Source organism: Vulpes vulpes, chromosome 12, assembly GCF_048418805.1.
Source record: "Vulpes vulpes isolate BD-2025 chromosome 12, VulVul3, whole genome shotgun sequence".
NCBI classification, from domain to species: Eukaryota; Metazoa; Chordata; class Mammalia; order Carnivora; family Canidae; genus Vulpes; species Vulpes vulpes.
This window is the reverse complement of record NC_132791.1, coordinates 70,402,971-70,428,972: the sequence shown is the minus strand read 5'-3', so window position 1 is coordinate 70,428,972 and position 26,002 is coordinate 70,402,971. Positions and strand designations below refer to the sequence as shown.

General features: G+C 55.6%; 1 protein-coding gene across 2 annotated transcripts; it reads right to left on the bottom strand.

The window, feature by feature from the left end:
• Nucleotides 1–1,267: 1,267 nt before the first annotated feature.
• N4BP3 (NEDD4 binding protein 3) lies at nt 1,268–13,276 on the bottom strand. Of its 2 annotated transcripts, none has more exons than XM_072728793.1 (5): nt 13,118–13,276; nt 7,038–7,388; nt 6,265–6,795; nt 5,630–5,884; nt 1,268–5,515 (listed from the first exon to the last, which is right to left on the bottom strand). In XM_072728793.1, exons 2-5 carry the CDS (start codon nt 7,356–7,358, stop codon nt 4,970–4,972), a joined length of 1,653 nt encoding a protein of 550 aa, XP_072584894.1. In that variant the 5' UTR covers nt 7,359–7,388; nt 13,118–13,276; the 3' UTR covers nt 1,268–4,969. The 2 variants fall into 2 exon arrangements, with proteins under 2 accessions (XP_072584894.1, XP_072584895.1); XM_072728794.1 differs by having other exon boundaries at nt 7,038–7,519; nt 13,118–13,235.
• Nucleotides 13,277–26,002: the final 12,726 nt, after the last annotated feature.

The window sequence follows — 26,002 nt, the reverse complement described above, 5'->3', positions numbered from 1 at the left end:
GGGGGAGGCAGGTATACAAGAGATGTACTTAAAAAAGAGAGAGAGAGAAAGAAAGTAAAAAGATTCGTGGCAGACAAGACAAACCCTGGTGTGTTCTCCTGAAAATACTGCATTCCTGGCTTCCCTGAGTGGGCCATGGAAGGCCAGGCTAGGGAAAGATGGACCTTCACCTGATACCTGGTGGCATTAGGGTAGCAACAGACACTGCCTGCCCTCTGTGGAACGTGGGAGCATCAGGCTTCAGCCCATGGAGTTCAAGTTGCCTACAGGTCCTATCTCTTCCTGCCATCCTCCAAGTGGCACCTGACCAGTCTCCTGCTTCTACTCTGTTCCTGTCCCTCCTTGCAAGGCTTTGGTTCAGGCCAGTAGCAGCTACATTATTTGTAGGCTCTGGAGCAAAATGAAAACGTGAGGCTCCTTGTTCAAACATCATTAAGAAGTTCAAGATGGCAACAGCAGATGGGGGCACCTGAGTGACTCAGTTCTTTAAAACGTTTGCCTTCAGCTCAGGCCATGATCTCAGGTCTTGGGATGGAGCCCTGCATTGGACTTCTTGCTCAGCGGGGAGTCTGCTTCTCTCTCTCTCTCTCTCTCTCTCTCTCTCTCTCCCTCTGCCCCTCCCCACTGCTCATTCTCTCTCTCTCTCTCTCTCTCTCTCAAATCTTTTTTTTTTTTTTTTTTTTAGATTTTATTTATTTATTCATGAGAGAGTCAGAGAGGGAGAGGGAGGCAGAGACACAGGCAGAGGGAGAAGCAGGCTCCATGCTGGGGGCCCGACATGGGACTCGATCCGAGGTCCCTAGGATCACACCCTGGGCTGAAGGCTGTACTAAACCACTGAGCCACCCGTGCTGCCCTCTCTCAAATAAAATCTAGAAAAACACACGCAAAAAACAAGATGGCAACAGCAGAGCATTGTATCAAGTGTGGTCCTGAGTGACTACACAGGTCACACACACATAAAGCTAGTTCTGGTTCTAGTCCTCCCTTTTGGCTACTTGATGGACCCACCCACAACCACAGCAGCGGAGCTGAAGTCCTCCTGTGCCAGCTTAGCAGTCTGTCTAGGGGCTGCCTTGCCTCCCCTCAAACCCTTCTCGAAAGGGCTCTCCCTCAGAACTGCCCCACACCTCCCTGCCTCCTTGTGTTCAAATCCAGGCTGATCCTGAATGCCCTCATCCCACTGCTCCTGAGGAAATCCCCCCAAATTCCTTTCCTCAGAGAGGTTTAGCCCCGCTAAAGAAAACAATACTCATGACACTAGTCAAAGAGTGGTAAGGAAGACTTTATTCAGAGAGGATAGTGCAGTGGGGGTTTTGTAGTTGGGGGGGACAGTGGGCTCAACTCCAAATACAAGGAAAAGTCAAATTTATGGTGAAGGAGCAGGTGGGGGGGGGGCAGTGGATGAAACATTACTTAGAGGATACCTCCAGGGGTCAGGAGGCAGCCCGGCTGAACACACCTCACAGGAGTCTTGCGGAAGGCAGGCCAGCCACCACCTGGGCATGGTGGAAGATGAAGAGCCAGATATGCATGGCAGGGTATCTGATGTGGCCGATGGGGGACTCTGGCTAAACTAACTTGGCAGGAATCTTGCTAGATCTGGACTAAATCAGGAGGGATACCTTCCAAGGTCAGGAGCAAAGAGAGGTTAGAAGCACTTGACCAAAGTGTGGTCAATTGTTGTCACCCTCCCCCAGATAAACACCCCTCATCCCCTGCAGTGAAAAGTGAGCCAGCTTTCCTCTGAATTCCATGGCACTCATGTCCCACCTTTCGTGACCTATTTCACTCGTTTTGTTGCAAGAAATAACACATTCTTCTTTTCTGAATCCAGTATAGAGGACTAAGCCCCACCTACTAGGGTGGTGAGTTACAGTCTGAACGGTCATTGTGGGCCAGGCACCTTCTTTGAAGACAGGTTCCCTAATACCGATCGCCACCACCCCCACCCTCAGTCTCAGAGAAATGTACTTCTCTGTGCTCTGCTGACTTGCTACCGTGGCGGGAAGTGTGTGTATATGTTTGCATTCTTCTCATCCTGTCACTACCATGGACATATATGTGAGCTATCTCCCTCCTCTACCCACAGGGAAGGGTCATGGGGGCAGAGGCCTTTGCCACTATGGTTTCTTCATCTGAGACCCAGGCCTGGCCCTCAGGGAGGCGTTGTAGTGCCTCACCAGGCAGGGGATGGTGACCGGCTCTGCAGCCAGTCTGGGCACAGGTGCCTGTGAATGGTGAATTAACACTCAGACCTGGAGACTTCCCCACCTACTCCACTCCACCTCCAGCTCAAACCCATGCCAGTCAGGGAAGGGTCGGGGAAGGGGCTTGACTCGAGTCCCCCAGTGCCTTCTGGGCTGGAGTCAGAGCAGGCTCTGAGGGATCAAGACACAAGACACAGCCCTGCCTGGCAATGCCCACAGCCCAGTGGAGAGAAACCAAAATACCAGCAAATCTATGGGTCTGTGGACACAGGGTGGGGGGGTTCTGGAGAATTAGCCTCGTCTGCTGGAGAGTGCCTCTGGGCAGCTGGGTTGCTGAGGGACCAACCAGGCAATGGAGGGAGGGGCCACTCTAAAGCAGGAGCCACCACTGTGGCACCTGTGATCAGCTGGTCCCAGAGCCACCCAGCCGGCTCGGGGACCAGGGAACTGGTTTGCCCGGCAGGGATGAGCTAACAGGATCTGGTTCCCTCTGAGCCACCCCAGCTTTAGCTCCCTTGTGCCCTTCCCCCTGCATCTGGGTCTAGCCCTGGTTTCTGGCACAGCTGCCAAGTTTTGGTACCGCCCACCCACTCCCCGCTGGCTGTACTGGCCGGCCCAGCTCTCTAATTGCTGGGTGGGGAGTTAGGCAGAGATGGTACACTGAAAGGTGGACCCCAGCCACTGTCAGGCATGTGGGCACCTGGCCTGACCAGCTCCAGGTTGTGGGGAGGGAGTGACCCAGGCTTGAGGTCAGAATCTAGCTCTGGGAGGGCCTTCTGGAGGGTGACTGGCCCTGAGGCCTCAGTTTGGAGGGATCTGTGGAACAAATTCCAAGGCCCGTGAGAGATAGGCCTGCCTCACTTGAGTGCTCCCAGTTTCCCTCCCCGGGGCAGATGACCGAGGCTCAGGGTGGTTCTAGATGGGTCTCAGCTAGGTGCAGGGGTCTGTCCTGGCTATAGGCTCTACCCAAGCCTGGCCAGAGCCACAGGGGCTGCGGCTGGTGGGAAGAAATAGAGCAGAAGGAGGAGCCAGGAAGCAGCCCTCCTGACCTCCCAACACAGGAGCCCCAAACACACCCCCAGACACACCCACCACCAAGACAGCTCCACACACACCTGCCACTTACATGACCATAAACACACCATCCCCACAGCAGACGATTCACACACCCCATTCTCCACCCTAAAAAAGGTGGGGCACATCAGCTCATACTCCAGAGCCCCGCAGGTACCCCTGCACAGCCACTCTACCAGGATCCACCTGCTGGGGCCCAAGGGGCTGCCAGGCATGCCCTGGGAAGGGGGAATCATGGCTGGAGGGTGCAAACTGGGGTTTCTGCAGAGAGCTGAAGAAACAGCTCAGAGGTTGCTGCTGCCCCACAGCAACTAGAAGGGGAGACGTCTGTGGGCTGACTCCCCTGGAGCAGGAAGCCTATCTAATTCACCTGTTAGCCCCTATGCACCCAAGGCCTAACAGAAGACAGGAAGTACTCAATGCATGGCAGCAGTTACAGCAACACACTCATAAGAATGCTGAACTTTACTGCAAGGAGTGGGGAATAACCACCTGCCTGCCAGACTGGGTCTGTGCTCCAAGCTCTCAAGAGGGAGCAAAAGCCCAGAGGGGAAACCAGACTGATGAAAGGTTAAGGGTGGGAGTGGGCTTTAGGGGTCTGAAACCCACGGTCAGGGAGCCTGGTGCAGGGCTGGAGGTGGAGGGCTGCTTCCTCTCAGGACAGAGCTTTTCAGAATACAAATTAGGTCACATCTCACCCCTGCTTAAAAATATCCCTTGGCCTTCCATTGGCTACAGGGAAATGGCCATGTTCCCCACTGTGGTACAGGCCCTTTACCATGTAACCCATCCACAAGTTTTCTCTGCCTGTCTTCCTGCACCTTCCTGCACCCCTCCCATCGCTGTGGAGGGCGGGTACACCACAGCTAGATGGAGATAGAAGGTGCGTTCTGGGAGGGGCAGGTCCCTGATGGAGCCTTTGGGTGGCTCCAGGGGAAGCTGTCTTAGGCCAGCCCTAAACCCAGCAGGGTGCTGGGTACCCAGGGCCCAAACTTCCTACCAAGAGAATGTTTCATGTTCTAGCAATGCCTTGGTTGACTTGCCCTTTTGTTTTTCTGGGTTCTCTGGCATTGTTCCTTCTGCAAAATCCCACTGGCACTGAATAAAAGAATTTCAGCCCACACGGCAGCTAAGGGGCCGTGCAGAGTCAGGACAAGGATCCCTCCACTTCCCAATGCAACACATATGCCCAGCAGCTGCACACACGGGAGCAGAGGGCACACCCTCCCATTGACCGTGACTGTGCAGTAAAGGGCTCCTAACACCAACCATCCGCAGGAACAGGCCCTACGTAGCACCGCGGCCTCCTTGTAGAAAATGTGGTTTTATTCTCGGGGAGGCCAATGTTCCCATCCCAGCCTCCCCCCCTTCACGCCTGCCCTTCTGTATCACGGGGCTCTTCATTCCCCAACTTCCTTCTCCGGGCCACATCTACTCCGGAAAGCAGGGCTGGGCCCCACCGAGGTGCCCCTCTGCCAGGAGGTCTTGCCCTGGCTCCTGCTGCTTGGCACCCTATCCAGCCCACTGCACCACTGGACCCCCTCCTCCCGGTGGGCCTCCCCACCCCTGGCCGGCTTCAGCAGCTTCTGCCTCAGAATGGTGTAGGGAAGGAGCCAGCCGTCTCAGGGCGGGCTTGTCCAAGCCATTTTCTGGCGGTGCTTCTGCCACCCGCTCATCCATCGGCCTCAGATCTTGGAGGACTCCAGCCGAGGACTCCAGGGCGTCGGAGGCTCCCGCAGCGCGCGCAGCTCCTGCTCCAGCGCCTGGTTGCGGCGGTACATGTCCAGGTAGCCTCCCTGGATCTCCCGCTGATAGCGCAGCACGCGCTCCTTCTCCTCCTGCCACGTCCGCCGCTCCCGCTCGAAGCACAGTGCCTGCTCCTGGGCGCGGAGCCGCTCCTGCACCAGCTGGGCCCGCAGCTGCTCGGCGCCCCCGGCGCCCCCGCCACCCCCTCCGGCCTCGGGGCCGCCCGCCTCGGCCAGCAGCCCCCTGCTCTTGCAGTCGTCAGTCTCACAGCCGCCCGGGGCCTCCTCCCGGGGCCCCTGCTCCTGCAGGCTCCGCACCGCCTCCCGCAGCTGGGCCAGCTCTGCGTCCTGGGCCTGCGCGTGGGCCCGGCTGCCCCGCAGCTGCGTCTTCAGGCTGAAGATCTCCGCCAGCTTCTGCGCCAACTCCGCCTGGGCCTCGCGCAGCTGCTGCTTCAGGAGGCTAATCTCCGCTGTCTTCTGGCACACCTGGAGGGGCACCCCGTGGGCAACGCGTGGGTGAGGGGGGAGGCGGAGGGGCTGGCAGAGGGCGCGACGGCAGGCAGCGAGGGGGACACAAGGTTTCTGGGCGCCTAGTCTCACCTCCCATCGGGCTTCCTCCTCCGGTCGCACGCTGGGGTCGGCCTCTGGGAGGGCGCTGGGGGGCCGCGGCTCGGGGCCCAGGCCCTGCTGCGCACGAAGCTCTTTGCGCAGCCGTCGCTGCTCCTGCTGAGCCATGAAGAGCTGCAGCTGGAGGTTGCGCTCGCTGCGTTCCGCCTTCTGAGCCACCTCATGCAGCCGCTCCACGTATAGACGCTTCAGCTCAGCCAGCCACAGCCGCTGGCGCTCCTCCAGCACCTGCCGAGGGGAAGAGGTACCTGCCATGCTGGGAGATCCACCCACCGCCCCACCTCCTGGGCACCCACTGCCAGCTGGCTAGCTCCCATAGCTAGACCTCCCCACAACACCCCACGGCAGCTGGAGCTCAAGTGGAAGTGGCCCCAACACACAGGAGTCTGTCTTCCTCCTTTCCACACAATTCCTAGCAAGGGCCATCAGGGACATGACATCCTCATCTCACACGTATGTGTGTGAGTGACTGAATAATCACCTCTACCTTTCTTACTCTCTTGTGGCCAGAGCCACATAGGTGAGCTGGCAGGCGGCCCTCCTGTCCTTCCTGTACCCCAATGCCAAAAGACAGAACAGGGCTCTTGCTAGGTGGGGGGTGCCCTTACCTGTGTGAAGGGATTGGCGCTGTCATCATCACCAAGGCCCCTCTTGAGATCCTCACAGGTGTCGGGCAGCACGGCCACCACCTCCTCGGTGGCGGTGGGACAGGAGAACTCATAGGGTGGTGGTGGCTCAGGCAGGCAGTTCAGCATAGCTAGGGGCCCAGCCTCCTTGGGGACCCGTGAGGCCCGGTCCAGGGAGCCCCCAAGGTGGTTAATATGGCCCAAGGAGGAGCTGAAGGGGCCAGGACCAGTGCCGGGACTGTGGCCAAAGCTGCCCCCGCTGGAGGAGTCAGATAGGCTGGGTTCGGGTTCGGGGCCACCGTCGTCCAGGCTGAGGGCATGCAACAGCTGGGCACGGGCCTGTGCCTGGCTGGCCCGTGGCCCTGGGCTCAGGGGTGGGTGGCAGGCCAGTGTGTGCAGGCTGCCATTACTACGCCACAGCTTCTGACCCTTGTGCGCCGCCAGGCTCTGCATGGACACGAAGCCTTTCCCAGTGCCCGCCACAGGCTTGAACACTGCTGGACGGATGCGGCACTGCCGGGAGGAAAGGGTGGGTTGGAGGCCCTGGGTGGACCTCGGCTCTGCCCTCCGATGCTCCCACAGCCTCCATGATCATCTCAAGGAACCTGGGGTGCATGTCACTGGGACGCAGTGGCCTCTGACTGAGCCTCCGGCCAGCACAGGGTAGGATTTTCACGTCCCAGCCCCATCCCAGCATCCTTGGAGACCCCCCAGCTCCCCATCCCCACCCTCTTAGAGCAGGCTCAGAGACGCACCTTGTCAAAGCGACCGCGCTCGGGCAGCGAGGTCTTGCTGAAGTCACCGGCCCGAGGATGCTCCCGGTAGTAGAGGGTGGTATAGTCGGTAGGCTCGTTCCGAGGGGCCCTCTTGGTGTTCTTGCCGTCCTTCTTAGAGAGGTGCAGGTAGCTGAAGAGTTCACGCTGGCCCAGGCCCTTCCGGAGGAGCCCATCAGGCTGGCGGGAGCTCCGAGACCCAGCGAGTGCTGCCCGCAGCTCTTCAGGGGAGAAGTCCTGCCGTTCCAACAGACTGCCCACGCTGCCCATGGCAATGCCAGCAGGGCCTGGGGCTATGGCCATGAAGTTTCAACAGGGCACCAGCAGCCGCCTCTGGGGATCAGAAGCCTCCATCAGGGGCAGGTGGGCCCTTGCTACCCCACTTTCCTGACGCCCTGAAACCAGGTGCTCGTTCTCTATGTCAGCTCCCTACCTGGCCCAGGCCCAGGAGGCAGATATGGGTCCTGGAAAAAATCCAGAACAGGATTCCTAGGCTGGCAAGAGAAAGGGGGAGAGGCTCCAAAGCCACCAGCCTAATGCTCCAGCTCCAGCTACGGGCCTGATGTGATTGGGGGAAATGGGGATAGGCCTGGAGTAGCAGGATAGGGCTCTCCACAAGACTGAGCCAGCTGAAGCCGCAGTCTCTGACTCTGACCTTGTACACTCTCCTACCAGGCTCCTCACCCCATCTGGGGGGTGGCCTATGACTCCCATTCCTTCTTTTTCCCTGGGAAGGGGAAAAAACCCAGTTCAGGCCTCTTCCTGCAGTGGGTCAGAGTTCCCCTAGGGAAGCACCTGGCATGGGTGGGGTTGGGGGCTGCAGTGGGAGGGATCCAAACAGGAAGGGCCCGAGGGGAGGAAGGATGGTGGGAACAATGGCCAGTTTCCGGAACAGGTGTCCACACAGTCATAGGGGCAGTGGTGGGAGAAGGGGCGGTGGGAGCCCCTGCTCACCCTTGCCTTGGCAGCCACTCCAAAACCCACCACCAGGCAGGGGGTCCCAAATCTTGGCCCAGTGTATGGCCAATCACGTGTTAGGCTCCAGCTTCCACATGCACTCTTATCACTCAGGGATGCTGGGATGATGGGTCCTGTTCAGGGCCTGGCCTGTAGCCAGGGTCAACACAGGCTGCCAGCAGCCGGGTTCAGCTGCTCAGACATGACCTCCTCCCCGGCAGGTGGCCCAGGGACCAGGTTAGGGACCAGCTCCCACCTGTGCTGAGATCATACCCTGAAGGGTGGGGCCTGGCCCGAGTGCCCCACCAGATCCCCTGTCCAGCCCGGAGACCAGCACACAGTAGAGACGCAGACAGGACCTGCCGAATGAGCGAATGCCACCTTCTCTGCCTCCCGCCCCCCAGGCAGCTGCTTCCATCCCAGTACAGACACTCAGCAGGCAAGCAGCAGCTGTGTGCCCCCCCCCCCCAATATGCCTCCGGGACACCCACTCCCACTTCAAACAATGGTCGTTAGGAGGGTCCATCTTCCTCCACCATTTCCAGGTTTTGTGTTTGTGGAAGACAAAGCTCTCCGGGAGTGGCAGGCAGGGGAGGCATGGCCCTGCTCCCCACCCCTACCCGGTGGCCAGCCGATGGACTCTGAGGAGGTCACAGGGCACTCACGTTCAGGGGAACTCATCCAGTTAAGGAATCACAGGTGCTGGCTACCTCCAGCGACATAGCCCTGTGTAGCGGTCTCACTGAGTCCCGTGATATAGCTGTCATCCCTCTTTTTTTTTTTTAAATTTTTTTTAAATTTTTATTTATTTATGATAGTCACAGAGAGAGAGAGAGAGAGAGAGAGAGAGAGAGAGGCAGAGACACAGGCAGAGGGAGAAGCAGGCTCCATGCACCGGGAGCCCGACGTGGGATTCGATCCCGGGTCTCCAGGATCGCGCCCTGGGCCAAAGGCAGGCGCCAAACCGCTGCGCCACCCAGGGATCCCTGTCATCCCTCTTTTAAGGTTAAGGGCTCTGGGGCTCCCAAAGATGAAGTAGCTTCATCCAAGGTCACAGAACTGGTTGTAATGAGATACCTGTGATCTCAGCAGGATGACTGTTGAATTTTTTTTTTTTTAAGATTTTATTTATTCATTCACGAGAGAGACAGAAAGAGAGAGAAGCAGAGAGATAGGCAGAGGAAGAAGCCGGCTCCATGCAGGGAGCCCGATGCGGGACTCGATCCCGGGACTCCAGGATCACGCCCCAGGCCCAAGGCAGGCGCCAAACCGCTAAGCCACCCAGGGATCCCTGACTGTTGAATGTTGAGTGGGGACGGGAGGGCAGGACGGCACCCACAGCCCAGAGAGTTAGAATCGAAGTATCCTGATTCCCAGTCAGACACCTCCTTACCACGACAAGTGCAGCCCGTGACAGACACCACTGGGTCTCAGGGAGGTGGACAGCCAAGAACCCGGTCTCCGGCCCTGTCCTCACAGTCTCTCCACAGGGACCCAACACTATCACTTCTCCCTTTGTCATGCCTCGTTGCCCCATCTCTGAAGTGGGGAAGACCACCCGCCCTGCCTTCCTTTTGGAGTTCCATTACAGAGACACTGGGAGTGAAAGGTCTCAAGGGCCAGAAACCAAGTGCAAGCAAGAGATGCACCTGGGGGTGGGCATGGTGGCAGGGGTGTCAAATAAGTCCACTTCACCCCAAACACACACCACCGCACTTCCCCCGGGGCAGATCCTGGCTTCCTGTCTCCAGGAGAGATAATGGGCACCCTGTTCCCCACAAGGGGTCTCAGGTCCCAGGGGAGAGCCCTTGAACTAGGTAGAGTCAGCTACGGGCCACAGGAGTGCACAAACCGCACACAAACCGCAGTCTGGTCAGTGAACAGCACAGCAGCTCCTGAGTTAGAGGACGTAGCACGGGCGGTCACATCCAATAGCACACACAATCACGCACAAGGTCACCCTCATGGCACCAAGCACCCTCTGGGACACACACACATGACACGCGAATGCTCTAGCACTACTCTAGCTCAGAGATCCAGTTGTCCTCCCCATACCCCAAGCTAGATGCAAAGGTGTGTGTGTGTGTGTGTGTGTGTGTGTGTGTGGTGAAGGGTTTCTCTCCCCGTGTGACCTAAGCAATTAAAAACAGCTGTGGAGCTGGAGGAAGGGGACACAGACAGCCCCTTCCTTTTGTCTTCCTCTGAGGCCTTTGCCCTCCACCCCTCCTAGGTAACTTCTCTGGCTGTATTATCATATCAGCTATCCCAGAGGGGCTGGGGCCTCCAGGCTTCCAGGAGGCTCCACCCTGCTCAAGTCTCAGTCTGGGGACAGTCCCTATTCCTAAAAGGGTCCATCCCCCCACCCCCCAATGCACACATTCCTTCCCCGTTGCTTGGAGGCCAAGGGACTGGCCTGGTGAGGCCAGGGCAGCTATGCAGACTGGGCTGGAGAGGATCTGGTGGGGGAGGAGGGAGGGAGAGACAGCAAGTGCCTTGTAGCCCCACTGGGAAGATCACAGGGCAAAAAGCAGGGCCTCCTCCAAACGCCTCCAAGGGCTCCCCTGCCCAGAGCTCAGTACATGCTGTGGGGCTCAGAGTTCTACACAGGGTTGACACCACCCCCTCCTCCACCACCACCACCACCACCACCACCACCACCACCACCACCACCACCACCATGCTGGCTAGGTTTGGGCTGGGCCCCAGCTGGCCCCCTGTTCCCAACCCCAGGTCCCAAGACTAGCTAGCAGCACTGAAAGCCCTGGACATAGAGGGGCATCTCTTCCGGGATCAACCCAGAGACAGCAACACAAAGCTTGGAAACCACCCTGGCCATGAAAAGAGAGAGGACACACAGAGAAGCATCCCAGCATCTGTTAGTTGGCCTGATGCTGGGCTTACCACAGCCTCACAACACGTATACAGGTGGAGAATACTGACATGCTCCACTGCAGAGGAGGACACTGAGGCCCTGGAGGTAAAAGCACGTGCCTGAGGTCACCTTCAGCCACATCGGAGAATGTATACAGGCTCCCCAGGTTTAGAAGCCCACCCTGACCCTGCCATGCACCTCCTCTAGGCTGACAGGCACATCCACAGCCAAGTGGGCAGGGAGCTCCCAGTCAAGCCTTGGCTGTGGTTGGCGCCTCCAGAGCCCAGGCCCTGGGGAGGGTCCCACCACCTGCTGGGGGATCAGCTTTTACTGAAGGGAGTGTCTGCAGCTGCTCCTGAGGAATTGGACTGGAATGTCCCAGCTCCAAGAGGGCCAGTGGGTGAGGGGTGCCCAGGGCAGCGACGGGAGAGGCTGGAACCCCCCAGTTCCACAGTGACACCTGAAGAGGCAGAGCCCAGCATCTTAACTCCATTGGAGTGAGTGTTAGCATCATTGTGGAGTCACGTAGAGGTATATGCCACTCTAGTTTCTCTGAATCCTTGAATTTCATCATCTGAGCTCATCTCTGCAATAGCCTAGTCGGGGGGGGGGGGGCAAGCAAGGAAACTGAGGCCCAGAAGCCAGATGGCCAAGATCCCACAATGATGAACAATTCCGATTCCCTGGGCAATGTCCTTTTCTTTATGGTTGTCCCAGCTAGGGGTCACCAGCAGCCCTCCAATGGCCACACACTACTGTGTGTGTGCATCTGCCCAGCTCACCACACTTGTTTTTGCCAAGGGCATCTGCAACCAGGTAGGTTTGGACCCCAGGCCCCTCAGCATGGAATTCCTCCTGCTTGTGCCTGGGTCAAAGAGAAATAGTGGAAGCACTGCTGTTTGAGGACTCAGCCCTGGAAGCTGCTAGTGCTAGAGGCAGTGGCGCGAGCAGACTGGCCGCATTCATTCACAGTCTCGCACATACACACCCACACTCAGCCAGCCAGCAGAGGAGCCCTGCCCAGGAGGGCCCTGGGAGGAGGTTGATCACTGGGCGCAGGATGGCCCCCTGCCTCGGCTCCCTTCTTGGCTGGGCAGGGAGTGGGCATGGGAGCCAAGATTGCGGGTCAGCCAGGCTAAGCCCCAGGTGCAAAGGAGGAGAGCCCCAATCTGCACGGGGGGGGGGGGGGGGGGGGGCGGCGCTGGGTGCAGGGTGGGAGGTGGCAGGTCCCAGCCCAGTCCTCTTTCCCGACACAGACAGGGACCTGTTGTCCGCGCGGCCTGGCCCCAGTCCGGCCCTCCCTTCAGCCAAAGGCTCTGGCCAGACAGCGATGGTGCTCCGGCTGCCAAGAGCCGGTAGTGTCCCCAAGGGTCGGGCTCGCCGGCAGCTGCCGCCCTTCCAGGGCAGGAGACTGGAGCAGGAAGGGGATACCTCGGAGACGGCGGGAGAGGGGTCCCGTGGGGAAGGCGGAGGAGCAGACGGTAGTGGCGACCTCACGGAATTGCCCCCCTGGGAAGACTGTGGCGGAGGCGTGGGCTCCCCAGAACTGCGCGAGGTCCGCAAGCGACCTGGGGGGCGGGAGGGGGCATCTCTGGCCGGCCCTTCCCCGGGGCCCGCCCGGTGCGGCCGAGCCAGGGGCGCTTGGAGCCCAGGTCAGCCTCCCGCGCCGAGCACGCGAGCCCCACCCCAGCCACCGCAGGGGTCCGGGGCGCCGCTCCAAGACAGCGCATTTGCAGGGGGTGCTGAGAGCGGCATAACCCGCCGCCTCCCCTCCGGCCCCCGACCCGCGCCCCGGCGCGTCAGTCCCTGGAAGCGGGGGCACCTGGGCGCACCCCGCACCCCGCCACCCCCGCCCACTTCTCAGACGGGCACCTCGCGGGCAAGGGCTGCGGCCCGGCCAAGGTCGCGGGGGAAGCGAGACCTCGGCGGCCGGCCCCGCCCCCGAGCGCGGTCCCCCGGCCCCCCACCCCCGAGCCCGGTCCCCCGACCCCCCACCCCCGAGCCCGGTCCCCCGCCCCCGAGCCCGGTCCCCCGGCCCCCCACCCCCGAGCCCGGTCCCCCGCCCCCGAGCCCGGTCCCCCAGCCCCCCACCCCCGAGCCCGGTCCCCCGCCCCCGAGCCCGGTCCCCCGGCCCCCCACCCCCGAGCCCGGTCCCCCGCCCCCGAGCGCGGTCCCCCGGCCCCGAGCCCGGTCCCCCGCCCCCGAGCCCGGTCCCCCGGCCGGTCGCACTCACCATGCTGGCGCCGCTCCGCGCTCCTCGCGCGCTGCGGGTCCCTCGCGCGGCTCCGAACCCTCCCTCCGAGCCCCGGCCCCAAGGCGAGAGCGCGAGGCGGCCGGAGCGGCCGGGCGGCAGGCGCCGGGAAGACGCGGCGGGGCGGGCCGGCAGGCGGACGCCGGAGCCGGAGCCGGAGCCGGAGCCGGAGCCGGAGCCGGAGCCGGATCGGCGAGGGAGGGACGCGCTCCGCGGCGCTCGCTCGCCTGCCCCAGAGGCGGAGGGAAAACCCGGCCTGACTCACCGGCGCGCCGCCAGCCCAGAGCCCGGCCGGGCCCCCGGATGTGGGGGGCGGGGACGGGGGGCAACCCCCGCCCACCGCGAGCCGCCCTGAGCCCCGCCCGGGCTCGCAGCGCCAGCCCCGCCGCCGCCGCCGCCCGAGCCGCCCGGTCCCTCTGCCGGCTGCGCGCCTCGCGGATCTCCGGCGGGTCCGCAGCCCCCCGCGCCGCAGCGTCCCCCGAGGGCGCCCGGCCCGCCCCGCTCCTCCTCCTGCTGGCCTCGCCCGCCCTCTCGGCTCCCAGAACTCGGCAGCTCCCGGCGAGGCGCGCTCCGTCCATCGCCTCCCAGACCCTCGCCGCCTCCTCTTAGGTAAGCCTGGTCGCCCCTGCCCAGGTGCAGCGAAGCGGGACGCCGCCACCTGGACACGCTCCCCGAGGTCTCTGGCTCCTCAGCGACGGAATTAGGCGCTGAGCTCGCTCTTTCTCTTTCTTTTCTTTCCTTTCCTTTCCTTTCCTTTCCTTTTCTTTTCTTTTCTTTTCTTTTTTTCTTTTCTAAGTTTTTTTTGCCGTTCAAGCCTTCAAGGGGCAGCAAATTCAGATGCCTTCAGGGGCCAGACAAATAATGTGAGTCAAACGGGTGAAAGACAAGGTTGGAGACGGAGATGGACACCTAAAGGTGTCCGGATTCAAACAGGTGAAAACGGGGACCCAGACAAGTGTTGGTACTCGGAGGTTCGCAGCAGAACTCATCACAATCGCCACAGGTGGGTCACCGGATCCCAAGAGCCCATCCACTGATGAATGGGTATTAGTACCATGGAATATTATGCAGCCGGAAAAAAGAGTAAAGTGCATGTACAGCCTACCTGAGCCGCCAACAAAATGAGGCTAAGTGAAATAAACCAGACGCGAAAGGCCCCCCTGTGGTTAAGATTCCACTCACAGGAGGTAGGTAAATCCATAGAGACACACAGCAGATTAGTGCCAGAGGCTGTAGGGAGAAACACAGGACCGACTGCTTCATGGACATAGTTTCCTTTGGGGATGAGGAAATGTTTTGGAATCAGAGAGAGGTAGTGGTTGCACAACGTTGTGAATGTCCTAAATGCCTCTGAGCTGTACACCTGAAAATGGTTAAAGTTATGTTGTGTGAATTTTACCACAACAAAGAAAAAGAAGTTATGTCACCTGTGGATCAGACTGGGTCCACAGGTCACCAGTTTGGAATCCCTTGTCTTCTGTGCTGTCCTAACCTCTTTAAGTGCCAGACTTAGGGGGCTCATCTCTAAGAAAACTCACTACTGTTCTGGATGTTAGCCCTCGAGGAGCCCCCCCAGGCTGGTAGGGTTACTCATTAGGACAGATGAAGGTTTGGCACAAAGACGCGCTTTACCTTTTTGGGGGGACCCGAGGAAGAGCCTCACTGGAGAGATGGGTTTTGCAGTGGCACTTGAAGGATGGGAAGCATTTCCATGGTAGAAGGTGTCCATCATGGTCAGGAACATGCAAGCTTATTAGTTAGAGATAGGTGCCCAGGGTTGGGGGGGCGGGTGGCGCCTGGGTGGCTCAGTCAGTTAAGTGGCCAGCTCTTGATATCAGCTCAGGTCATGATCTCAGGATCCTGGGATGGAGCCCCACATCATCGGGCTTGCTGCTCGGTGCTCAGTGGTGATTCTGTTTGTCTCCCTCTCCCTCTGCCCCTCCCCCCACTCATGCTCTCTCTCAAATAAATAAATCGATCTTTAAAAAAAATGATAAAGAACTAGGTGACGGGAGCCTCTGAGGTATTGAGAGAGGGAGGTGTGAGGACCAAGCTGGACTTCAGGGTGTGTACTCAAGCCCTCTGAGGAGGTCAAGGCAGGGAGGCTGCATGTAGGGATCTCAGGGAACAGAGACAGAGACATAGGGAGGCAGGGGCAGTGGGGAGAGGAGGAGATAGAGGAGTTCATGAGATAGTTTAAAGAATTGTCATGTCTTGGCAAGAAATTACATGGGGGGGGGGGTGTCAAAGATAAGTTCTGGTGAAAACTCTGATTCAGCCCTACCCTTTTCTGTTGTTACAAACATTGGCAACTTATCCAAGATCTTCTGACCCCCATCCTCAACCCCCATCAAACGTTTTTTTTCCTGCACCAGGCTGCTAGAGGAAGGTGGGAGGGGAAGGGTATTCAGTAGTTTGGAATGTCCCAACCAGAGGGAGAGAAACCAGAAGATACCCTGGAGCCTAGAGATGTCAAACACAGGGCAGGGGGGAAGGGCAGGAGGGTCCTGGCTGAATGGAATCCCAAGAAGGTGGCCCCACAGCAGAGAAGAGCAGTGGCAGAGCAGAGGTCTCTGAAGCCTTGGCAGCTCTGCAGGCAGCTGGAGCCACTTGGAGGATGTGGGCTGGGTGCTGAGTGCTGAGTGGAGGGGACAGGAGCAGGAGTAGAGAGCAGCCTGGCTCTATCCCTCTAGCTAGAGGGTCAGAGAGACAGAACTGTCCACGCCCCCTCCAGCCTGGACTAGGCTGTCTGTCCCCTACCTCCTGTATAGGCTCTGGGCTCCGGGCTGCTAATAGCAGTCCTCCCTCCCTGCCACCACCAGCACCCCTCCCTGGAAATTGGAAAGCTGGCCTGGCACATGCTTCTTCCTGCTTGGCTTCTCTGAGCCCTTTGACTCTGTTCTGATCACCCAGTTGGGGAGTGCAGGGCCAGGGGACCAGCTGCCCCAAGGAAGAGGCAGCTTTGGTGCCAATCCAGCCTTGCCTCCTTGTCCACCTCCACAAGCCCTGTGCCCTCATGCCCTCCTGTGCAGACTCACAAGCACAAACCTTAGGGCATAAACCAGAGCATTACAGTGAACCCTTGGGTCCCTTCAGTCCAACCACCTCTGTTGGAAAAAGTCCCCCAAAACGCACATCAGAGCTTGTTACTGGCAGAGGTGGGCCCAGGAGCTGGGTTTCTTGCCTCCTAGACCGGCGCTGGCAGTATTAAGCCACAATGCCCAGATGCCAAGGGGTGAGGCCCCGAGGGCACCAGGCCAGGGAAAGGAAAGCAGACTTATCGGCTGCAGCCCATTTTCTGAATCAGCTGGCCATGGACCACTTACTTTATCTCTGCACACCTCCGTTTACTCATCTCACAGAAGGGGCTCGTGTGAAATAATGCCTATAAAACACCCAGAACAGCGCCTGGCAGATGGTAGGCATCTGCAAATGTTAGTCTGTCTTGCTCCCTTCTGATGGGAAAAGGAAGAGTTGTCAGAAGGGCAGAATGCTTCCTGGGGCCTGTCTTGAAGTGTCGGCCCGTACCTGGCACGCGCTTGTGGTGCCTCGGGTCTGTCTCCCTGGGCTGGGGAGGATGTGCTCCTTGCTGCCTGAGACTGGCCAGGACTCTCCAATCCCGGAGCCCCTTGTGGAGACTAGGAATCGCCCCTCCTCTCCGGCTGCCACCTCTGGCCTCATTGCCTTTCTCCTTGACTGTTGCATCAGTTGTACCGGGGCTCCCAGCTGCCACCCACTTTGCCCCAGAGGGTGCATCCAACCCACGAATTCTGTCCCCAGTCTCCCCTGCTTGAGTGGTGGCATTCCAGCTCCAGGACTGGGCCTGCACCTCTATTCTGGGGGCTGCCTCAGTGTCCTCATCTGTAAGTGCTGGTCTGGGGGAGAATCCATTAAAGGCACCTATTGTGTCCCTCCTCCCACCCCCCCTATTCCGCCGTCACTGTGGCAACACTTGTCACAGTGCCGCATTTATGGATCATGTGTCTTTCCCCTTTAGGAGACAGCAAGACCTGGACACACTGCGACTAGCCCCCACTCTATGTCCAGGACACCCCCACCCCAGGGCCTCCTCCAGGACCTGACAGTTGGTTGTGTTCAACTCCAACACACCATCTGCAAAAAAGCCACTTTCTAGCTTCTTTCTAACTAGGAGAAGGAAGAAGAAAGGCAGGCCTGGCTCTAATCCCAGGTCTGTAACTTCCCAGTGACCTCTCTGAGCCTCAGTTTCTTTGTGTGTAAGCAGGCAGAGTCGCCTTGAGGGTGCCAGAGCAGTGCCCTGAAGGGAGGACTTGGCAGCAGCGAGTCCCCCGCCTGCCTTTCACTCCTTGCTTTCCCTCATCCTCTCTTGTCCCCTGGGCCAGGCCCCAGCCCAAGGGAGGAGGGGAGAGAGCTGGGCATGCCTGGAGAGGTGGCCTGAGCATCTTGGACCTGCAGCCAGCAGGCTAGCAGGTGACTCCTGGTGCCCATCCCAGCTGATGGCAGCTCCTCCAGGAGAGCTGTGTCCCAGCAGGGCATTTCGGCTGTCAGGGTCAAGGCAGTCAGACCCAGTGCAGCAGCCCTGACACCATACCCAGGGAGTCGTGCCACACACCCTGCGGCAAAAATGGACTTCTGGGACCTGGACTGCCCTCCCTGAGTCACCCGTGCCAGGGGAGGAGGCTTTATTCAGCCCCACTGCCCGCCCTCCCCGGTGACCAGGGCAGCCCCAGGCTGCAGGTTAGGGTGGAAGCTGAGAGCTGCCAGGGCCTGCTCAGGTGCCTGCCCTGGGGCGGAGAACTCAGACCTGCAAGAGCCAGCCAGGACTGCAGTGCCAGCGCCGCCCGGAAGTCTAGGCTGCCCAACTGGCCCCCTGGCTGGTCACCAGAAACCTGGCCCAACCTCCCAGCCAGGCCCGAGGCCCCCAGGCCAGGCCACCACCCGGATGTTAACAAGTACCTTGCTCTGGAGCTTGAGAGACCTGGCCTCCAATCCCTAAGGAAAAGGATTTAGGGGTGGGACGGGGTGGGTTGGAGGGTGGGGGAAGTATTGAGAGAAGTCTAGGGAAGTCACTGTGAAATCATATATCGACATGATGAACATGTTGTAGAAATCAGTTGCACGATGGTGTGAATGTGGTCAACACCACCGAACTGCACGCATACAAATGGTTAAGATGGTAAATTGCGTGTTACGTGTATTTTACCACAATTTAGAAAATTGACGAAGGAAGGAGAAAATGTCAAGTCATCACATCATACACCTGAAACTAATGTAACATTGTGTGTCAGCTACACTTTAAAAACAAAAGAAAACACTGAAAGGCACTGGTGGCAGGTGGGTGATTTCCTTTAGAGCAAGGCTTCACCTAGATGACTTTTAAAGCTTCATTACAGAAATTTCCAGATATACACAAAGGTGGAAAGAAGAGAACGAAAACCCTCCCAGGTACTCATCACCCCCCTTTAGGATTTTATTCATCTTTATATAAACCCTCCCCTGCCACCCCTGCCCCAGGTTACTTGAAAGCAAATTCTGGACATTATATTTCATCTGTCGGTATTTCAGTGGAGAAAAATATTTTAAATTGTAATTGAGACTTGTTTTAGGGTGTGTGGTTGCCCAGGTACGATGGCCAGAAACAAAGCTGAAGGGTGCAGGCACCTTGGGATCTGCCAGGTGGGGTGACCTGCAGGCAAGCCTCTCTGCTATGCCCTCCACCAGCACAAGAGCCACCTGTCCACTGACACTGGTCTCCCGAGAGCCCAGCTCCCCTCAAGGAAAGGCTGGGAGGAGTGATCTGGGGTCACCTGTAGGACTCCTGCCTATGTGGAGAAATTAGCTGATATGCCAGTATGCATAGTTTCAGTGCTGAGAGAGGGATGTTTTCCTTGTAGTATGGAAGCCACAGCCCTGAGTGATTAGATCCTGGGCTGGTGGGGGGTGTCTTAGGCACCTGGCCACCCACCCACTACCTTACTTACCTTACTTACCTTTCCACCCAGGGGCCCCTCACCCACCCTTCCATCTACCCACATCTAGCCAGTCAGCCAAGTCGGGGCATAGCCCTCGCTGCCCTGGGCCCTGGTACATGAAGCGTCTAAGACCTTGAAGTCTGAAAGTCAGCACTCTCTCCCCTGCACCTTCTGCTGAGGCAGAGGTTTTCCCGGGCCCCTGCTCTCCTGCTTCCTCAGCCCACTGAGTAGATGTGCGCGACACAGCCCGCCTGTCTGGCTTCCATCCCCAACCCGCAGCAGGCCTGACTCCCAGAGCCATGTATCTGAACCCAGCCCCACCCAGGGGAGCCAGACAGGCTTACACACACCCTCACCAGCCTGGCACTGCCACGCCCCCACCCCACCCTCCAACCAAACCTACCTGGGAAGCTCCCCTCCTACCTGCTCTGCCACCTCCAAGATCCAGGCCACACACAGACCCTCATGCCTTTGGCAAGGTCCTCCGGGCATGTGTCCCTCATGCCCTTGGCAGTCCAGTGGCAGGATGAGCACAGGATTGTGTGTTCATGAGAGACACAGAGAGAGAGAGAGGCAGAGACATAGAGGGAGAAGCAGGCTCCATGCAGGGAGCCCGATGTGGGACTCGATCCCGGAAACCCAGGATCGCACCCTAGGCTGAAGGCAGGTGCTAAACCGCTGAGCCACCCAGGGATCCTCCCTGTACCAGCTTCTTAAACCCTGCATACATCAGCAGCCCCAGGGAAGCTTGCCAGACAGATGGGGGCAAAGACCACCAATCATCCCTGGGCTGATTCCCCTACATGAGCAGGTAAGAAGGTCCCACAGCCCCCTGAACAGCTTGTTGCAGGTCGATCCTCTGGGAAGCAGACACTAAGATGGGGTTTGGAACTTAAGAGTCTCTTGGCAGGACCATCTGTGAAAGGGGAGGAAGTAGGATTGGGCAGAGGGCACCACTTGGCAGCACAGTCCCCAGTGGTTCTGTTTTATTTGCAAATAGTTGTAGATGTAGAGAAAAGCGAAAATGAGTAGAGTTCACTGATGTCCTTGACTCAGCTTCCCCGTGTGTTAACATCCTACTTAACCATAGCACAATGATGACAGTGGAGAGGTTAGTGGCAGTCCAGTACTATAAACAGCAGGCTGCTTTGGGATTCAACCAGCTTTCCCACTAATGCCCTTTCCTGGTTCAGGATCCAGCCGTGCACTGCACTCTATTACTGCTCTTTCATACAGCTAGATCGACCCACTCATTTATTTATTTATTTATTCACTCATGAGAGACACACACACACACACACACACACAGAGGTAGAGAGACAAGCAGGCTCCATGCAGGAAGCCTGATGTGGGACTCGATCCCGGGTCTCCAGGATCACACCCTGGGCTGAAGGCGGCACTAAACTGCTGAGCCACCTGGGCTGCCCTTTTCCATGGTTTTTGACCTTCCTTCCTTCCTTCCTTCCTTCCTTCCTTCCTTCCTTCCTTCCTTCCTTCCTTCCTTCCTTCCTTCCTCCCTTCCTGTGTCCATGCTCTTCCTTCTCAGATCATTTTCTGTCTCTTCGCAAAAACAGGCTTTAGCTTCCTGTAATGTGTAGTGGTGCACTGGTGGCCCAGTCTCCCAGTTTTTGTCTGGTAATGCTGTTAGAGTGTTTCTTCTTGAAAGATAGCTTCTCTGAGTATAGAATTCTAAGTTGGCATTAATTTTCTTTTAGTACATGAAAGCTCTGATTGACCATCTGTTGCCTTCCATTTTGGCTGCCCCTCCCTGCCGAGGAATGAGATGTGGTTCAGTTGTGTGAATCAGCCAGGTTTTGCTAGAGTATGCTGCAGTAACAAACATCCCCCTACATCCCTTGGCTTGCAGTGACAAAGGTTTAATTTTACCTCACTTTGTGCTCTGTGGCGGTCAGCTGCAGCTCCTACCTGGGACGTGCTGGTCTCCTGGCAGAGGGAGAAGAGCAATGGCAAAATCATGTGCTGGCTCTTAAAAGCTTTTTCTGAGAAGTGATAGCAGGTGTTGCTTATCCTTAGATGTCATTACCCTTGCATGTCACTGGCCAAAGCCTGACATCACAGGGTGGAAAAAGCTTCCTGCAGGGGTTGGTGGCAAATCGTTGGGAACAAAGATGCTATCTATCATGTTCTCTGTGGCTCCTTCATTTTTTTAAAAAAAGTTTATTTATTCATTTATGATGGTCACAGAGAGAGAGAGAGAGAGAGAGAGGCAGAGACACAAGCAGGCTCCATGTACCGGGAGCCCGACGTGGGATTCGATCCCGGGTCTCCAGGATCACGCCCTGGGCCAAAGGCAGGCGCCAAACCGCTGCACCACCCAGGGATCCCGTATTTATTCATTTATTTAGAGAGAGAGAGTGCTCAATTACAAGCAGGTGGAGGGGCAGAGAGAGCGGGAGAGAGAATCCTAGCAGACTCCACACTGAGCATGGAGCCCGACACAAAGCATGATCACATGACCCCAAGATCATGACCTGAGCCAAAATCAAGAGTCGGAAGCCCAACTGACTGAGCCACCCAGGCACACCTTCAGTGGCTCCTTTAAAGAGTTTTGGATCCTTTAGGGTCCACTCAGGAAAACAAACCATTCTAGTTTTTCAAACAAAGGGGATATAATACACAAAGTGGATTGTTTACACAGCTTTGGGAAGACAAAAGAGGGTGCTGAGATTAGTCCAGTTTACAGTTTCCACCTGTGGGCCTGGGAGAATAAGAGGGAAGAGGTAGGGTTAGCATGTAGGGTCTTGGAGGAGGATCCCCATGTCGGGACCCCCAGAAGAGGGGTCCTGATAGCTTGCTCTATTTTGTACAAGGGGATATGGCGTAGCTGGTTCTGGGAGTGTGGAAAGGAGCTGGAGACGCCTGAATTGAAGCCTATAGGAAGTAGAGACAGGAGGAATCCCCTTCTTCACCTGCTAATCTCACTTTAGTGCCTCCCACTGGGAGAACAAAACAGGAAGTCAGCTGGCAAGAGGGTCTGGGAAATGTAGTTTGCAGACCCTAGCTCCAGCATCAGGGAACAGATTGTAGCTGTGACCTGAGAGACAGGAGGTAACCGGCACTATTATCTATTGTTTTTCCCTGGGTGTTTTTACTGTTCTCTTTCTCTTGGATTTTCTACATTTTCACCATAATGGGTCAAGGTGTGGATTTCTTTTTAGGTATTCTGCTTGGGATCCATTTCAGTTCTTATATCTATAGATTGGTATCTTCCATCCATTCTGGAAAATTTTCAACCAACATCTTTCAAATGTTGTCTCTGCACCTAACTCTGGGAAATGAACAAGGGGTAATGGAAGGGGAGGTGGGCAGGGGGTTGGGGTGACTGGGTGATGGGCACTGAGGGGGGCACTTGGCAGGATGAGCACTGGGTGTTATGCTATATGTTGGCAAATTGAACTCCAATAAAAAATTTTTTTAAAACAATGTTGTCTCTGTTCTGGTCTCTTTCTCTCTCTTCTTCTGGGACTGCAATTAGACATATGTGAGCGTCTCACTGTAACTTCCATATTTGTAAACTTTTCTTCTGTATTTTCCATCCTTTTTTCTCTCTCCATACTTCTTTCTGGATTGTTTCTTCTGACCAGCCATCCAGTTCGGTAATTCATTCTTCAGCTGTCAAATCTGCTGTTAAACAGTCCATTGAGTTTATAGTTTTATTTATTTATTTTTTTTAAATTTTTATTTATTTATGATAGTCACACAGAGAGAGAGAGAGAGATGCAGAGACATAGGCAGAGGGAGAAGCAGGCTCCATGCACCGGGAGCCCGATGTGGGATTCGATCCCGGGTCTCCAGGATCGCGCCCTGGGCCAAAGGCAGGCGCCAAACCGCTGCGCCACCCAGGGATCCCGAGTTTATAGTTTTAGTTTTTAGTTTCAGTTTATTCCTTTTTCACATGTGCTGTATAATTGTATAGAGTTTCCAGCTCCCTCCTGGAAGTTTCAATTTTGGTATTTAATTTCTTGAGCGTAGTAGGTGTAATTTGTTTTACAGTCTGGAATTCTCCCATTTCTATTTCTGTCGACTGTTATTTCTGATGGTTTTAGTTCAAGGAATCTTACTTCCTCGTGTGTCTGCTTGTTTTTGTACATTGAATATTACAGTTGTGATATTATTTGTAGAAATAATTTGCAGTGGGTGATTTTTGTCATTTGCCAAAGCGAATTTGCTGTTGTTTTTGCCAGATGCCTGAAGGGATTAGGAAACTGAGATCATGTTAGTTCATACTTAGGGCATGATGTTGCCCCAGGATGACTCAGAGCTGGACTGCAATTCAGGGAAGGGCCAGTTTACCTTCATTTCACCTTTAATTCTAGGGTGCAGTCCTTTGGGGCTTAATCCAACGTAGGGTTTATTGGGACCCTAACTTTGGCAGGCCCCTGACCCCTTTTTTTAAGATTTTATTTAAAAAAAATTTTTTTAAAGATTTTATTTATTTATCATTCATGAGAGACACAGAGGGAGAGAGGCAGTGACACAGGCAGAGGGAGAAGCAGGCTCCTCACAGGGAGCCCGACACAGGACTCAATCCCAGGACCCCAGGATCACAGCCTGAGCCAAAGGTAAATGGCTTTTGGCTCAAAAGATAAATGGTGGCTCAACCGCTAAGCCACCCAGGTGTCTCAAGATTTTAAGTTATCTCTACACCCAACATTGGACTTAAATTCAGAACCCTGAGATCAAGAGTCACGTGGTCTACCGACGGAGCCAGCCAGGTGCCTTATCCTGACTCTGATTTTTGTTGCCAGCTGCACAAAGCCACAAGAAGTGAGCTTGGCCTCCCATCCACCTTCTTTCCAATTGGTAAAAGCTTCTAGGACAATTGCAGCCTCAAGTATTGGGGTCACCTGTCTGAAATCTTGTCCTCTCCTGGACCTCAGCACAGCAATTCCTATCTTGTTAATCTTGGCCATGAATAACCCAGTGGGTCATGGTCCCAACATCAAAGACAGGTGTTTGAGAGGAAGAACAATTTGGTAAGAGAAAATCAACAGTTTGGTTTTGGGCCTCTATATTTGATGAGGCTTTGGGATATCTAAGTGAGAAGGTTCTGTGGGAAGTTGCATATTTGTGTCTGAAGCTCAGGCAATTCTATAAAATTGCTGAGTCTTCAACAGTTGGGCATTTTTATCCTGTGGTTACTTGAATGGAAAGATCTTGATTGGAATTTTTTATTAAAGAAAAAGAATTTTTTATTTTAGTTAGAATTATTATTTTTTCTGCTTCAATGAAGCAGTGGGACAGGCAGAGGGAGAGGAAGAAGCAGACTCCCTTATGAGCTCAGAACCTGCAATATATACATATTTGAATCATTATGTTGTATACCTACAGGAAGTCTAGTTAACATCTGTCACCATACATAGTTACAGAATTTTTTTTCTTGTGGTGAGAACTTTTAAGGTCTACTTTCTTAACAACTTTCAAATATGCAATACACTATTAACAATTATAGTCACCATGCTATACTCAATAATGTACACCCCCACGGCTTATTTATTTATTTTACAACTGGAAGTTTGTACCATTTTTAAAAAAAGTTTTATTTATTTATTCATGAGAGATACAGAGGGAAAGAGAGAGAGAGAGGCGGAGACACAGGAAGAGGAGAGAAGCAGGCTCCATGCACCGGGAGCCCGACGTGGGACTCGATCCCGGGTCTCCAGGATCCCGCCCTGGGCCAAAGGCAGGCGCTAAACCTCTGTGCCACCCAGGGATCCCCTCATTGTGTTTTTGATTTGCATTTCCCTGATGATGAGTGATGTTGAGCACCTCTTCATGTTACCTGTTGGCCATCAGGACATCTTCTTTGGACAGATGTGTATTCTGAATCTTTCCCCATTTGCCCTTTGTTTTTGGTATCAAATCCAAAAAAATCATCACCAAAACTGATGTCAGGTTGCTTACTGCCCATGTTTTCTTCTTGAAGTTTCATGGTTTCACGTCTTCCATCCAAGTCTTTAATTAATTTTGAGTTAGCTTTTGTGTTTGGTATAAGATAGTGGCTCCATTTCATTCTTTTATATTTGGCCATCCATAGCAAATTAACTTTTTTTTAAATTAAGATTTTATTTATTTATTCATGAGACAGAGAGAGGGAGGGAGAGAGGCAGAGACACAGGAGACGGAGAAGCAGGCTCCATGCAGGGAGCCCGATGTGGGACTGGATCCCTAGTCTCCAGGATCTGGCCCCAGGCTGAAGGCAGCACTTAAACCGCTAAGCCACCGGGGCTGCCCACAAATTAACTTTTTTTTTTCCCACAAATTAACTTCTTGATATAAAATGAAATACAGCACAGTCCACTCTCTTCTTATTTTTTTGCGTTTACATTTTGGTTTGCCAAAATTATTTTCATGGCTATCACTTATTTTCAATCTAATTTTTTAAAGGATATTGTTTATTTATTTATTTATTCATGAGAGACACAGAGAGAGGGAGAAGCAGGCTCCATGCAGGGAGCCTGCTGTGGGACTTGATCCCAGGACCCCTGGATCAGGACCTGAGTCAAAGGCAGATGCTCAACCACTGAGCCACCCAGGTGTCCCTATTCAATCTAATTTTGAAATGAAATCAATTTCTGCATCAGAGGGATCCCTGGGTGGCTCGGCGGTTTGGTGCCTGCCTTTGGCCCAGAGCACGATCCTGGAGTCCCGGGATCGAGTCCCGCTTCGGGCTCCCCAGCATGGAGCCTGCTTCTCCCTCCTCCTGTATCTCTGCCTCTCTCTCTCTCTATGTCTATCATAAATAAATAAATAAATAAATCTTAAAAAAAAAAATAATGCATCAGTTAGTTTGTATTTACTTTTGCAACTTTTACTTCTACGAGTTCCAGTCTCTGGGATAAGGTTTAGCAGGTCTTGGTTATGTCAAGCAGAGCTGACTTCTCCAACATTTTTA